Source organism: Pundamilia nyererei, unplaced genomic scaffold (assembly GCF_000239375.1).
Source record: "Pundamilia nyererei isolate P.nyererei 1_Seehausen unplaced genomic scaffold, PunNye1.0 scaffold00022, whole genome shotgun sequence".
Lineage (NCBI taxonomy): Eukaryota > Metazoa > Chordata > Actinopteri > Cichliformes > Cichlidae > Pundamilia > Pundamilia nyererei.
Window position 1 is genome coordinate 3,652,990 of NW_005187423.1, and position 16,123 is coordinate 3,669,112.

General features: G+C 40.4%; 1 protein-coding gene across 1 annotated transcript in view; it reads right to left on the reverse strand.

Moving 5' to 3' along the window:
- nr3c2 (nuclear receptor subfamily 3, group C, member 2) overlaps positions 1–16,123 on the reverse strand; it is an 85,328-nt gene that overhangs the window by 17,465 nt on the left and 51,740 nt on the right. Inside the window, exons 4-5 of the mRNA XM_005726960.1 lie at positions 8,743–8,859; positions 897–1,235 (exon numbers count right to left, since the gene is read on the reverse strand). Coding sequence (XP_005727017.1) covers positions 897–1,235; positions 8,743–8,859 — 456 coding nt within the window. The remainder of the gene's footprint in view (positions 1–896; positions 1,236–8,742; positions 8,860–16,123) is intronic.

Below are 16,123 nucleotides of genomic sequence, written 5' to 3' on the forward strand. Positions count from 1 at the left end.
TGTGCTTAATGACTGACATAACAAGAGACTGGGCACATTGCTGTTACTGACATTGCTGGCCCGTGTTGCCTTGCGTGTCACTCTGCCACATCCAAATGTAAACTGAATGCCGGCAGGAGGCATATCTGAAAGTCGAAGGTGCTCATTTTGACCCTTCTGTCTGGCTTCTATTTATATGTCCGGATATGGCAAGCAGACACCGTGGAGGTATCAAATATTTGCAATACAGCAAATTAAACAGGCTCAAAGAGCTACCTGTGAGGCATCTTTCATTATGTCTGCCACTGACTGGAATTTTAGGGGAACGTGTTTATTCCTTCTCAAACATTATTTTCTCTCAGCTTCCCGTAATCTGGTGTATATGAAAAAATTAATGAGAAAGCTGTTCACATAACAACTGGCAACACTGATGTAAATTAGTTTTGTTTTTTTTTCTTCTATAAGAAATCCTAATCTTGATTTTATTAAATGGTAAAATAGGATTCATCTCTAATCTTGTTGAAGCACCGCAGAATTATTTCCTGACCTAATATTTAAAATCAAAATTGGGTGCTCTGACAAAACTGGCAGTGTTTTATCCGAAAAAGATCAAAAGTGAAGATGTTGGCGTGTTATCTTCATTAAAACCCCTCTTCATAATTACAATATAGAGTCCCCTCTGATTTATTAGGCTGGTATTTTTACCAGCTTACCACTTTTTTTGATTCAGCCATAAATAAAACTGAATATCAATTCTTTTGTTAGCAGTAAACTATAAGGCCATGCACATATAACCTACTTCTCTTACACATGTCTTTAGGACTGCTTCCACTCTTTTCCAACATTCCTAAACATTTCTAGCAAACATTCCTAAACAGCACTTAGGCTTCAGCCCTCTTGCACTAATGGTCACTAACCTGGAAGTACTTTGGCCCATTTCACCATGCGTACCATCTGCTTTCCAGCCAGGCGGTTGAGACTGGATAGCAGGTGGTCAGTGGTGTCAGGCTGTGAGTTGTCATAGCCAGAGTACACTTCTTCGGGCTCAATCAGCTCCAACACGCTGCAGATGGAGGGCGGCAGAAAAGGTGTGACCACCCCAGGCCTGTGGGGCACCAGGGCATTGGCAGCACTGGCATTCAGCTCCTTCTCTGAGGACAGGTAGCCTCCAGCGCCACCTGTAGCAGTTTGGCCATCCTTAGAGCCCTGCAGGTCCTCGCTGACTCCCTTCAGCTTCAACTTCTTGGATTTCCGTGCTGCGGGGTACAAAAGAGCCTTTACTAACAGTGTTAATGGTGGTATTTTTTCTATTTATGTGTCTATCTATGGGTATAAATAATATGCAAATGCAACAAGATGTACTACTTAAGTCAAACATTTATGTCTGCTGTGCTGCTATCACATAAAAAGTGTTTGTTCAAGTTCCTGTTTACTCACACAATCATATAGGTTTTTGGAAGGTAGTAAACATTAAGATGCAATACAGTCACCTACACTGGACTGTAAACCAGCTAATTACTAGTTATAACATTATAAGTTGTCAATACTATCATATAAGTGTTATTCTAATTTCCTTTTAAAATCAAGGTTAGTCAGTAATTTAACAGAGCATGCTTCTGCCGGAGCTTTCTTCTGGCTTAAACTGAGGTTTTCATTTCCACTGTCGCCAAGTTCTTGCTCATATGGGGTCATCTGATTCTTGGCATTTTCTCTTTGTTCTCTTAAAACTCTAACATATTTTGGCACATAAGCCTTCATAACTTCTCTCCTCATGGAGCTTTTTAAACAACAGATATAAGCATGTTTAATTTTACCCCTTTCTGCCACGTCTAGGGTCTAAAGTCTCATAGTATATCAAAAATCAACCATTTGTGGGAGCACAGCTGGTAAATACTTAAACTGAAACTTAACTAGAGCCAATCAAAATGTGGGACGTTGTCTGACGAAGGACAGGGTATGAAAATTATGTGCGGTCCCACATAAGGTGGGACATCTGGCCATCCTACTGCTGGTATAAAAAGTTCCTGACAGGCACTCTTGCTATGCCAGTGTGACTTCTCTTCAGATACTCCAACTTCCTCCCAAAGCCAGGTTTGTTTGGTTAACTGGTAACTCTAAATTAACTGTAGGTGTGAATTTGAGCATGAACGCAATCTATCACAAGGCTGACATAAAGAGACAGCCTTTCACCCTGTGACAGGTGGCATAGGCTCCAGCCCTCATGCTTTTGTTGCTATAACCACCTTATCTCCATGTATTGCGGTTTCATTGTGTATCATACATCACAGTTCTGATGACGAGCCTAATTGCATTGCCATTAGCCAGATAGACAATAATGATGGCTAGGATTAGCTTTCTGCGAACGCAGTTGTAATACCTTGAAATGTAACACTTTCCTTCTGGGGAAGTAATTCCCCCAGACCCTCGTAGTAAAGGCAGGTTTTTACCTTCCTTATTCTTTCTCCATTTTCATCCCTTAAGTATTAAAGTGTAACGTGTTTATAGAGATCAGTTGAGTCTGAATTTTGCTTTCTAATACTGTCTCATTGTCAGGATTTTAATTTTTAAAACAGAGCTTCTAACCAATAAAGGACATCTGACCAGTAACCATGTGATGTTAACTCCTTGGGCCATTTGTGTGACAATGTAAATATTACATGTGTGACAATCATGGTGACGATGTAGGATCAAGAGAACAAGACCCGAGTCACGCAGGACTAGAGACCAGTCCGCAACCATCTGTCAACCACCATTTGTGAGTGAAAAATTAGTATTTCCCAACAGGTTGTGAGCGGTTGCTGGAAGTTGTTGGCAAAAAAAAGTATAAAGTCCCAATCACACAGGCCTATAGAGTGGTCAATGACCCCCTGGCAACCACCTGTTGTTAGGAAAAAAGGTATTCCCCAAGATGTTGGCAAGGACTTGGCAAGGACTGTTGTGGTTGCTAGTACATTGCTGCGGTTGTTCATCATTTTTCCTAATATTAAAGGCAACCGTGGCAAAGTGCTAGCAACCAAAGCAATCAAAAAATAGTTTTTCATTGTAGGGCAAGGGTGGGGAAACTCCAGGCCTCCTGGAGGTTTTAGATATGACCCTGGGTCAACACACCTGAATCAAATGATAAGTTCATCACCAGGCCTCTAGAGAACTTGAGACATGCTGAGAAGGTAATTTAACCATTTAAATCAGCAGTGTTGCATCAAGGATGTATCTAAAACCTGCAGAACACTGGCCATTGAGGCCTGGAGTTTCCCAACCCCTGGTAGGACCTTCTCTGCAACCAATTTCACTTAGCCAGAGCCACAATTTTTTTCTGGGACAACTTCACCTACTTCCAAGGCGCATGGAAAAGATGACATGAAGACTCCAGCGACACTTAATGTATTTGCGAACAACTTTTTTGGGTGACCAATGCGTTTCGGCTTGTGGCCTTCATCAGGGTCTGGACTTAGCCAGGGCCACCAACTTCCAGGAACCTATACTTGTCAGTCCGGGGGATACATGTTTCCTTAGCAACCAATGATTGTATCACGTCCAATATGGCAGACAACTCTTGAGGAATGTGTGCATGATCTCGTGTGGGAAACCTAAATAGCAGCATTTTATTTGCTCCAAAATGTCAGCGTCTTTACACACTTTCTTCATCGCTCCAGCTTAAACTAACACGCGAGTCTTTGTGATGATAATTGGAAACGGAAAGTACAGTAAAAGCCTTCTGTTTTCTCTTAGAACAAAAACCCTCACGCTGTTAAATTATTCCCTCAAATATAAATGAAGCATTTCAGTTCCACTGATCTCATCGTGCATTAGACAGCAATGCTTCACCACATAATTACAACATCCTTCCTCATCATTAGGGAACCAGACAAAAAAGTCTATCTATTTTTTAATTTCAACTTGCAAAATGCACCTTTTTTTCCCCTGCAGGAATTACTCTTTCATTATATATCATACTTCTCTAATCGCTCTGTCATAGATGTTAATCAACAGCTCCAAACATGCTCATAGATAACCCCACAAGCAATACCCGACAATGTGCCGCGTGTAAATGTGCAGACACGCCGGTTTAACAGCAAACAAGTTTTAATGTAAGCATACATGGCTTGAAGGAAACAGCATCTTTTTGAGAGAATCGAGAGAGAGCTTCAAGGGTTGTGTGAAAAACAGGTCGTCCCTAATCAGCTCCCGCATCTGTTCTTTTTATATGTTTTAGCCAGAGTTGTTTTAACCCATAATAACTGACAGAACTGGTTTATTAGCATGTAAACTACATTAACTACATTTTAAAATCAACACCCCAGCAGGTTTTCTCTGACCAGGCAATGTTTGCATCCCTGATAATAAGTATATTTGTGCAGCTTACGTGGTTTTTATTTTGCTTTTCGATATCTTACTTTATTCCATCCTCACGATCAAATTTATCAGTGCATCACTGGAGCTGCACTACATTTACGACTCCGATGCTGATTCAAATCGGCAGCTCCAAGTGCGCTCACAGCTGGAGTTAAAAAGCGCCTTTAAGACTTTAAACCAGCTTCATAATAGCCTTAATAACAGTAAAATGTTGGTTTCAGTAAAGCCGGCTAACCCAGAGTTCGATTTGCATCATGATGCCAGCCCAAGGTCTCTTAGCTGATGCTCTGCCAGCACCAGAAAAATTAAAAAGACTGCTGTCCTTTATGAAACATGAAATTGTTTTTCCTTAATGTTAGCTTTCAGGCAAACTTCACTAAAACGGTTTTAAATGCAGCAGCTTTCTTTACTGGTCATCACAACAGAATTGGGAACAAACAGCTGAGGCCTCACTGGTAACCTTAAGTTCATTTTTGAGTCACGGTTATGTGATGTCTTTCAACACCTCAGCACTACAGAACGATGATATGTATATTCCAAACTATGTATGCTTAAGGTGACAATTGTTTGCTTTTAAACTGATGTCTTGCTATACTCGCATGCGATAACATTGCTGGTTTTACAACTGTTGCCTGTGGTGAGGCCTGAGGTGCATTATCAGAGGGTAACCATAACTATAACATCTGACTGGAGTCAGACACTGTAACCGTTTTGTTTCTTGTAGTTTTATGTGCTCTGGTCTGATCTCATCTGTGTCTAAATTTTACATGACAGATTCAATAAACTCGAGTAATGTACTTAAACCTAGAAATTTGTGTCTATTGTCTTGTTGTGCTACATTTCATCAGACACCAACACAGCTGCTTCTGACATATTAGAACACACCTTCATCCTTGCACCCACCTATCTACTCCTATTAGCCGGTGAGGTTGCTTATTACTGACACGTTCGCCTCTTCTCAGTGCATAAAAATGTGTTTGCTTTCAGATAATATGTAAAAATAAAACAGTCAGCTTTTGCATTTCTTATCACAATTATAACTGTTTTTTGTTACAGCACACAGATTTTTCTTATCAGTGCATGCAGTGTAATATTTACAGACACCATTGTAAACTATTGAGTGTTTACAATATTCCAATTCATATCAAGCCTCTTTCTTTTACTCAGACTATTAATTACATGGAGAAAAGGATATTGTTTGCTAACGTTAGCAGCTAACACTCCACCTTTTTTTTGATTCCTGAGTTCACTTGCTAGACGTAACTGCATGCTGTTACTTCAAGCTAGTTTTCCTGGCTGCCTATTGTTCTTAGCAATAACGAGTTCTCTTTCAAAGCTGTTTTTACCAGTAACATATAAGGCACTCGCAGACATACCCAAAGACAGTATAAAACACGGTTCTAGCTTCCGGTTGGAAAAATGAGCGCCTTCAACCTGCACTTTACCCGAAGCCCACCACATGGCGATAGTTGTGATTACAAAGAGCCTTCCCGTACTATAGTTCACTGTAGGAAAATAGCTTTCTGACTTGACCTCTGTAAACATTTTTCTGCTCATTCTGGGTTCATGCTGAATGAAATATTACATCTATTTTGTAAATCCAGGTCATGCTATGTTTCAAAAAGAGGATTTGCCACAATAAGCTCATTTGCTAGTGATTAACAAGCCATTAGCCAATTAACAACTGGTTTTACAGAAAGACCCGCCTCTCCTCACCACTGTCTGTTTTTTTCTTCTTTTTATTCCAAACCAAGACGAGGACGGTGAAATTGCTAATCTCGAGATTATAAAATCAATGCCGTCTACAACGACACCTCACAAAACTGTTGGGGTTACCACAGCAGGTAGTTCCCCTATGTTTCATTTGACAGATTTTTTCCCCTCTTCCTGACTCCTTCCTGAGTTCTGTCTCATCCTGGGATCAAACCAGAGCTTCACTTGTTGCCAAATGTATAAACCACTGTTGAGCTACATAAAGCTGTTGCTACTCTTTAGCTAATAAATAAATGTCTATAAGCTAAATTTTCAGTGGTATTACAGGTTTGTTTTAACGATTAAAATATATATATTTGATACAGTTACCAAATTTGCTACTTCTTTGTGCTCTCCACTCTCACTAGGTTGGTGTAATTTGCATGAGCTGCTTTAAATTCATGTAGCTAGTCCATTACTTTTTTCTTAAAGTTCTTTAAAATGATGCTAATTTGTTGTTTTTTATAGTTGCTTTCTACATATTTGCACTTACTGTAGCTGTGGGCTGAACTGACTAACTCGGTGGAGCCTGTACGATAGAGCATGATTAAGGGGTTATCCATCTGTGGTCTGATTTATCTGCTCGAATCACTGCAACTCATCCTTCACTCATGATTCTGATAATGTTGCTTCTGGTCAACTCTGCCTCTTTCACACGGAGATGCTCCAAGTTAAAAGAATCAGCCGATAACTAGCTTAATGTTGCCAGGACAACCAGTGGTAGCCAAAGTGAAGGCAGATAACTTCCAGATCGAACATGCGTCCTGGTACAGATCCCATGTCTCTTGTAAATGATGCTATAGCGGCAGTAGGAATAAATATTCATAAAAGGGACTACTTACACTTTACACAGCATGAAATAATATTATCATATTTGTTGGCTGGAAGGCAAACTTCACAAAACAAATAAACAAAAATAAAATTCTGATATTAAAAGAGCATTACAAAAATATGTCTATTATTAAGTTTTGGGAACATGTCAGCTTTCTTTACTGGTCTTCACAGCATACAGTAATTAGGTATAAACAGCTGAAGTCTCTTTCAATGGATTACGCTGCTGCTACTCAGAAATACACTTGCTGGCAACCTTAAGTTTTATTTATTTGTGACTCATGGTCATACGATGCTTTTCAACACCTCGTAGAAATACTGAAAGAAGAGAGCAAAGAGAGTGTTCAAGCTGTTCAAACTACTTCAAGCTATGAGTGCTGATACATGTGGCTAATTACTGTAGGGTATCTGTAATCAGACTACTTTTTTGGTGCCATTTTCCAGTCCCATGTGTGCTGAACTCGCTGTGCTGAATGGCAGTGTTTAATGTGACTAACACTTTATAATACTGTGGCTTCTATCTCACTCTGGTATTCTGCTTTAAAATCCAGCTTCACCCCTGCATCCACCTATAGACTTATTATCCTCGTATACCCGGTTCTTCACAGACAGTGAACATTGTGTCTGCTCTCAGACCGTTATAATACACACCAAAACAAACTGGGCTCTGTTCCTATAATACACTAGCAACTCACTATTACATCCATTTCATATTGTTTTGTTGCCTGAAATATATAGAGGCAAATTAAATTGTCTGTGGAAAAGTAAGCTTCCAGAAGTTTATAGGACAGAAAATGGATCTTAAAATCCTTTTCCGAAATAGATTTTTCTAATCAGCGTCTGTTTATGTGAGTTTTGTTATACTGTGAGTTGGTTGGCCGGCTTGCTGGATAAACTTTGTCCCAAATATTGGATGTACCTCTTCAAATCATAGGCCTTATAACAAAATAGGTCGTACTCTCATTTAAAACGTTTGGCATTTCACTCTTATTCTGAGGAGTTCAATTCAAGTGGCCATTCTTATGGTGTAATTCTGAAGGTTAACATTTTTATACCATCAAAAGTTATCGTATTATAAAAATCCCTTTAAAAAAAAAGAGTATAATAAGAGCTAGAATTTCTTTTACATGGCTTCAGTAGTAGTTGGTGAATATTCAATTGTTTAGTAAACCTAAAACTATTTATCCTATTTTTAAGGTGCTTTTTACAATATCCAATATGCCTTCATGCATATATTTCATTGTTTATCTAGTAAATTGCTAAAATCCTAAAATGTGTCTGTACAATTTTAAGCAGAGTATTTTTTTTATGTGTTTACATTTGTGGTGAAATTCACTTCCCTTTGGGAGCGTAGAATTGGAAACCATTTGTAATTTCAATCTCTCTAATGGAGTGAAAATCTATCAAGTGTGCTTTTAGCTTTGCGCGTTCCACTGTGACCCTGAATTGGAATATGCCTGTGGCAAAAAAAATGAATACATTTCACTTAAAAGAATAAATAAATAAATAAAACACACATTTTCCCCGCTAAAATACAGTGTCATACTTCCTTATAACACAATGCTGCAACTTGTCTGCAGGCTTTTTTTTTTTTAGCTTGTACTGTATATAGTATTGTTGAGCTACACCTGCTGTAGATGCATTATGCATATTATATTCAGACACATAATATAAACACAAACATCCTCTGACTCAGCATCCCAGGGCCTCTTGTGACTATATACGGATCTACATTTATAATTTCTATGAAGCAAACAGAGGCTGACTTAAATGCCACATCTGAGACAAGTGACCGGGCAAATGTGTAATGAGGATGTGACTCCTTACCTCCTAGGTTCATCCCAGCCTGGAGACACTTCCGTACACGACACGCTGGACAGTTTTTCCTTCGGATCTTGTCAATGATGCAGTCGTTTCTCCCAGCACACAGGTAGTTATGCTGACCTACAGGGAGACAAGACCCTGTCAGTTTGATGATGACAATCCTGAAGCTTGACACAGAATAATAGTGATATTTTCAAAGTTTTGGAGAAAACAGGTTTTTTTTTTGTCTGTTTTTGTTTTTTCTTAGAAGAAAAAAAAGCGAAGCAGGAGATAGAAGCCGCTTACTTATAGAGGTAGGATAATAGTTCTGAACATTTTCCAGGAAATATACAAGCAATTACATGAATGGCAGGAAATGTTTCATTGTAATGTCAGATCTCTGTGAGCCACTGTAATGTAGGTCATCAAGGTAAGCTGTAAAAAAAATGTGTGGCAATATCGGTTTTCACGACTGTGAAAATGATTAAAATTGTGATTATTCCGCTCTCACCTATGACTAATAGTGCATTAGACAGTAAATAGCAAGAGAGTTTTTAGAATTCGCCAGAGCCAGGACTCTGACTGCAGCTAGACTATTCCTGACAGTGATGCTAACATGGCGAGAATCCCTCCTGCCTCCTGCCTAGCCCTGAGCTAAACCCAATGATCTCCCATTTCAGAGAGCTTCCTTCCGCTCCACTAGCTCTTCACTGTACAGCTCCGCTCTCCTCCTCCACTCTTCTCCTTCGCTACGCCTGCGTCTCCATCCCTCCTTTTCCACACGTCCGCCAGCCTCAGAGCGCCATACGCCCACACACAGACAGGCTCATGCACATGCACACATACAGTCATTCACTCTCACTATCTCACATGCGCACACATGCACATACAGCCAAAGCTGCTCCACTTGGCAATTTCAAAAAATAAAATAAATAAATAATGCAAATCTTGTATCTGATTCCACAAAGAAATAAACACACACACACACACACACACAGGGACTGAAATCACAACCCAACCCGGGTGGAGTGGTACAGTGTGCCATTGTGACCCTAATGACCTAAGTATAAGGCTTAGCTCCCTCAGGGCTTATGTTAAAACTGTGTGTCCCTCCCACAAACACATACATGGTTGCGCGCATGCAAATGCTTGCATGTCTGTGCATATTGCTCAGTATTTTCCCTTGCACGTTTGTTGTCAGTTGTTTGTTTCTCTCAAAGTACACAAAATTTCTGTCGTGGATTGCAATGCTTTTAGTACGGGAGCTCGCCGTGTGGCGTTCACATGCAGTTTATCTCCAGCGACAATGCTACTGTGCATTGCATTTTGTTGCACCTACAGTACAGTATCTGTATTTGTGTGTAGGACTGAGTAGAAGTTGTTTTCTGAGCTAGCGGGAGTAGTGCGCAGTGTGTCTGTCTGGCTGCTGCCAAAAGCCAAGGAACCGAGCTGCAGGAGGAGAGGCAGCAGCTGTAGCCCCACCACTATTTCTGGCTAAATCACATGACCGTTACATAAGCCCATTTTTCTTGCTCTAAAAAACAGTAAGCTGCGACACAGGATACACAACGCAGCCATCCCATTCCCTGCACCCCCCCCCATCCTCATCCACACACACACACACATGCTTACAGTATACACAATCACACATTTGCGCCTCTTTAGGCCAGACCGAAAGGCAGTTCCGAAACTCTGGAGTCCTCGTGTCAACTGTTTGGCTCATTCCTGTGAATCTTGTTAATAATTGTTAGAGTGAAACACACTTTAAAAGCCAGCCAAAGTCGCAGTCCGATGGTGGATACATGTGCAACTTTATGTGTGAGTTTGTGTGTAGGTGTGTGTGTGTGTCAAGCATGAGAATTTATTTATGCACACTGTGCATGCGCTCACATATACTCGCGCAACATGTTTATCTTTTAAATTACCTCTTGATTCGTGCAGAATGAAGAGGAAACTCCCATAATAAAAACTGAGAAATATTAAATATTTAGAAAATACGAATGTAAGGACCAATGCATTATTAGGAAATTCTTCTAAGAAGGAAATTTTCTTTCCAATTGACCTACAGCACTCTGGCCACTCAGGAAGCTACAGTTCGGCTGCTCTCGAAAGCGAAAATCAGCTTCAGGCCTTTGCTAAAATACAACCTTTAACCTGACATATTTAAATAGCCAATAAACACAAGTGGTCAGACCCCTGTTTGTGACAATAACCTCACAAATACAGATGCAGACGCACATGGATAACGGCACCGAAGGACACTTGCCAGTGGACGCACACTTCTTCACTGGGTACCGTTGCTGTGGACTTAACTAAAGAACGCAATCGTGGACGACAGTAATTTAATTATTGACGAGCAAAGCATTTGGCCAATTCTGTGATCACGGTTCATTGGTGTTTATGCAACCTATCATTACACAGATACCAAAATAGCAAACACAAAAAAAAAACCGAACAAAAAAAACAGAGATGTAATTGTTGTCACCAGTGAGCCAGCAGTATGCAAATCACTGCCTTGCAATGGCATCGCTACTCCGCTTCTTTGGACAGCACACAAACAGCTGTGTTGGATGAGGCTTTACACAATTAGGTTTGTGCTCTTATTTAAAACTACTAAATCTATGATGCCAAGTGGTCCCAGCTTTTAGGCATTTTTTTCTTGCAATATAACTATGTGAAAACTTTCTGTCATCTAAGGCATGTTTTGAAAATAATTCTCTGCAAATTGATAAGTATCCTGATCGCCTCTGCAAAGGATGAAGACATTTTTGCATAATTGTGGTGGTATACCTATTTTTAATGAACAGAGCAGCATATTTGCAGCAGCACTTTCTAACGTAACGCCACTCCCTTAGTGCTGTATCTTTAAAAAGAAAAAAAGAAAAAACAATTACCAGTGAAGACAGTGATAAAGCCCATCAGATTGGCGGCCCTTATTTGGTTGAACACAAAAGGTGTAACCCACATTGAAGTCACAGAACAAAGGTATCACCAGGGAGTAGGAAGAGATGGAGGTCAGATTATATCCGCTGGGGAGACATGCAGGTCAGCCCAGGCCAGAGGAACTGATGGCATGGAGGAAGTAGTGCGAGTTATATCATCACACAAGCACCAAAACATATGGTGTAGTTGTTAGTGCCACAACAGGCTTTATAGGACAGTAGACAGTGTTATGTATGTTGTTTTTATTGCTAAAATGAGGCATTAAATAGAACATAGTGAACAACCACTTAAACAAGAATATAATATGTCTGCAGTGCAAGATGTTGTTCAAGTGCACAATTTTAATATAAAAAATAATTTGTAGCCCTCATGTATTGTTTATGTATATGAATATTCCTAAAAGAATGCATAATTTAACAGTATTTAATAGTGTAATAAGATATCCCTTCTAATATCATTACAGGTCTATTTGCAATCGGGGCGACACACATGCTTAGAGTAAGTCATTTTTACCCCGAGCCGTACACCTGAATTTCTTTCCTCTTGTGCCTCCGGTTGTGTCTTTGTTATGCGGTTTCTGATTAAAGGATGTGTGATGTGGGGAAGGTGAGATCGGGACAACACTGACTCCAGCCGTCGTTACATGAGCTCCTTCACACACAACCTGAAGCATTCACCAAGGAGGCACTGCAGGGAGGCCTTTCTCCCTCCCCCCCGAGCCTGAGCTGAGCAACGGGATTGGACAGCAGAGCTGTCAATCCAAACAGAAACCGGGCAAGACGTGTCCTCAGACGACCTCTTCCTCTGAGGAGGCAAGGAAGAATGAGTTTTTCAGATTGACACGAGCGCCACGGAAACCGCGGCCCAGTCGGATTTTTAGAGCTGAATGAGGGCGTAGCAAGGTTGAGTAATTTCTCGTGTATCACGTAAACCCAAAGTTAAAAAAAGAAAAAGAAAGAGGAACAGTAAGAGCAGCTAGTGAGCTCCAAGCATGGCCTGGTATTATTACGAGGAGCAGACATGCCAAGCCACTGATGACATGCGAATAATAAGTTGGCGCTGAACGCTTCAAATGTGCGCCACATGGAGCCGTTTATTGAGTGCAGCTGTCTTGTATCAACAAACTTGTCTTTAGAGGAGTGAAAGCAGGAAAGAAGCACATATGAATGCATTCAGCTATTTCCACATTTCATTAGCAGCGATGGCACATATTTACAAAGCGCTGTTTTATATCAGAGGGTTGTTTTCTGCAGCGCAGGACTAATCCATAACCTGAAGAGTTAACTGCAAGACATTTACTGCAGGTTTGCATGACAGTTTAGTCAATAACATAAGTACAGCTGCCTTGTGAGCTTCATAAGTCATTCTATATTTATTTATCGGACAATTAACATGCCAGATGTAACGGTAAACACAGTAAATGTCTAACAATAGCTGCCATTCTCTAAAAGATAAACTGGATTATTTGTAGTAATTACTTATCTATGTACTGATATTTTGGTGTCACAGCACTGTGTGAGAACGTAGTTACTAAATACTACTGAGATGGGTTTTTTTGTTGTTGTTTTTTTAAGGTGTTGCACTTTGTAGACAGTTTCTACAGGCTAAATGCCAACATTATTTCAGCCTTTTAGCCAGAATAATCCAGAGTACAGTAGTTTTAATAATGCAGTTTTCCCACAGACTGAGAAACTTTTTGTGTATTATTAAAAATTAAGATCCCGTGGACAGACTCCAACCTTATTGGCTTTGACTGCAGCAACCAACCATATAGTCTCTGTTCTGCTCTGCAGTGCTGACACATGAACTATCTTTCCACCTTTGTCAGGTTCAAGTTAAACTGGCCCGAGGCTCACAATGAATCTCTGCAGCACATCTTATTTGTAGAAGAAGGGCTGTCATTGCCAACTGCAGTCCAAGACAGCAGGACAAGAAACAGCCAAATGATAGAAACAGCTAAATGAAATCGAGGTTTCTCACAAGGCGTCATACGCACATTGCTCTAGAGTTGTCTGCCATATTGGAAGTGATACAACCACTGGTTGCTAGGGAAAGATGTTTTCCCCGACTGGTTAGTCAGAATTTGCTGTTTCTTGCTTCGTGAAATCAGATGCAAAGAAGTTGCTGCACCAAAAAAACAAAAAACAAAAAAAAACCCTAACTAAAACAAACTTTTAGCAGTTGATTTGGTTCCTAGCAGGTTGCCACGGTTGCTTGTAGTTCTTCACATTGGTCTGCAAATAGTGTATTTTGGGAAAGTGTGATGCGAACAATCCAGAAGTGGAGAAAGTTTACCTTCAAAGTAAAAGTTGTGCCTTGTGAAATATGTTAATTGAAAGAGAACCTTCTATATTTCTGGTTTGTGTCACACTTTTCTGTTTCATTAAAACTACAGCTGAAGTAATATACCAGTGACCGAAACAACCACAACTAGGCTTCATGTGTTTGTCATATGGTTGCAGACCAGTCTCTAGGCCTGTGTGACAAACCTTTTCCCTTGGTTTTACATGGTCACCATGATTTATGTCACCAGTGGTATCCTGTTGTTAAAAGGACAAAAATGATGCTGAGTGAATGGTGCTAATGCAGCTGGGTGGCTAATCCAAAGTGAACACAAAATGTGTAGTTTGAGCTTAATTCGCAGTACTGTATACCACAGTGTTTAAATATCATTTTGCTTATCAGTCATTGTGTTGGGTAGTTCTAATCTATGAATGGCAGCAGCAGCAGGTACTCTAATAAGTTGTTGTTGCTGCCCTCTGTATTCTAAAAGGAAGTTTTGCCACCAGCAGCCAGCAGGGAGTGATTTTGGACTATCTAAATGAATAGTGATATAGCTGTAATGTCAACAGCCAATTCAACAAGTTTAAAAAATGATTATTTTTTCCTCCCGCAGGTTATAATTGCTCCACATAAGCACAAATACACGGCATTGTGATTTAATTAACGGCTCAACCCCGACTGCCAACACAGCATCTCGTGGCGCTTTGATGCCTCATCCCACCAAAGAGCTTGAACAAATGTCCTGCTAACTCACACTACTAACACAGTAAGTCAAGACAAATGATAAAAGCACTTATCTACATCTGCACTACGAATAGAAACGTTTGCCCCCACACGGTACAAAGTGTCGTAAACTTCAACTTTTAATGTAGCAACTTGATTGGCTTATATGTTTCCCAGTAATCAGCAAAATGCCCGCTTTGGCGTGATGGACTTCTCCCACTGATTGCTATTGGGGATTATGTAAGTGCCATGTGTTTCTCATGCAGTGCCTCTGATATACATTTATCCCGTGAGCATTAGCAATTAGAGGGCGTGTAATGTTAATATATAATAATAAATACATTTTAATAAATCATTTTAATGCATACTGTATGTTGTGAGGTAAGAATGAACCGAGGGCTGTTTTTTTTTTTTTTTTCGGCAAACTGGGAGCCAGAGAGTTCTCAACACCTAATTTAATATTAATATATATTTCACAGGCTCATGGTTCTAAACTTTATAGTGTACAGTTGGCAGCACCTTCTGGTAGATATGACAACATTAAGTGGAATGAATATTAGTCCTCTTGAGGAGAACTGTAAGTGAACAGATTTGGACAGTGAAGGGCCCATGTGGCCAATAGATATTCCAAACAGATGGTCTAAATGTAAATCTAAAACGTAGACTTCAAAAGGATAACCGTGCTGAGGCCCAGTGATGTTAAAAAAGAGAAGAAAAGCTACCTAGCAATGACCTATATGACTCGAGTAAAGAGAAAACCAGACTCTTCACAATCACAGAATATCATCTGATTTGTTGATGGCTTCAGAATGCTAGCTCTGTAGTAAGGGCTGTGAGCCAGTTAGTCGTCTAATGAGCTACAGCCGACCGAAAACTTGTGTCCCCCGAGGCAGGCCGTGCCAAAAGAAATTAAGCATGGGCTGGATTATTCCCCTTGTACAGATGCCCACTCTCTGCAGTCTTCTTTTATATCTCCCATGCCAAGTCTAAGTTTTTAACTTTGAGAGAAAAGAGGAGGAGAAGGAGGAGGAAATACTGGGAGAGGGGCGGAGTGAAACGTCTCCTCACGTCCTGACTTACACCTCTCCGGCACTCGCTGCTGACACATCATTTTCCATCCCTCTCCATGTTACTTGCTCCCAGCTCCTCCTCTCTTTATCTCGGTCTGCGTCTGACTTTTTCTTTGTCCTTCCTCCCCCTCCTCCCTCGCTGTATCCGTTTCACCGTCCTCTATCTCTCTTCCCTTTGCAAAATCCTTCTCTCACTATTTTCATCCTTTGCTTCGCTCTCCATCCACCTCAGCAGCGGCAGCAGTAGCTATTGAGGGGGGTCAAGTAAGGTAAAAGCTCACATGTCTCACGCAAACTTGATGACATAACACCACTCTAGGGGTTGCTTTCATAGTTTGCACAGTTGCCTTTTTTCTTTTTTTGGTTGTGCAGAATCAAGAGGAAAT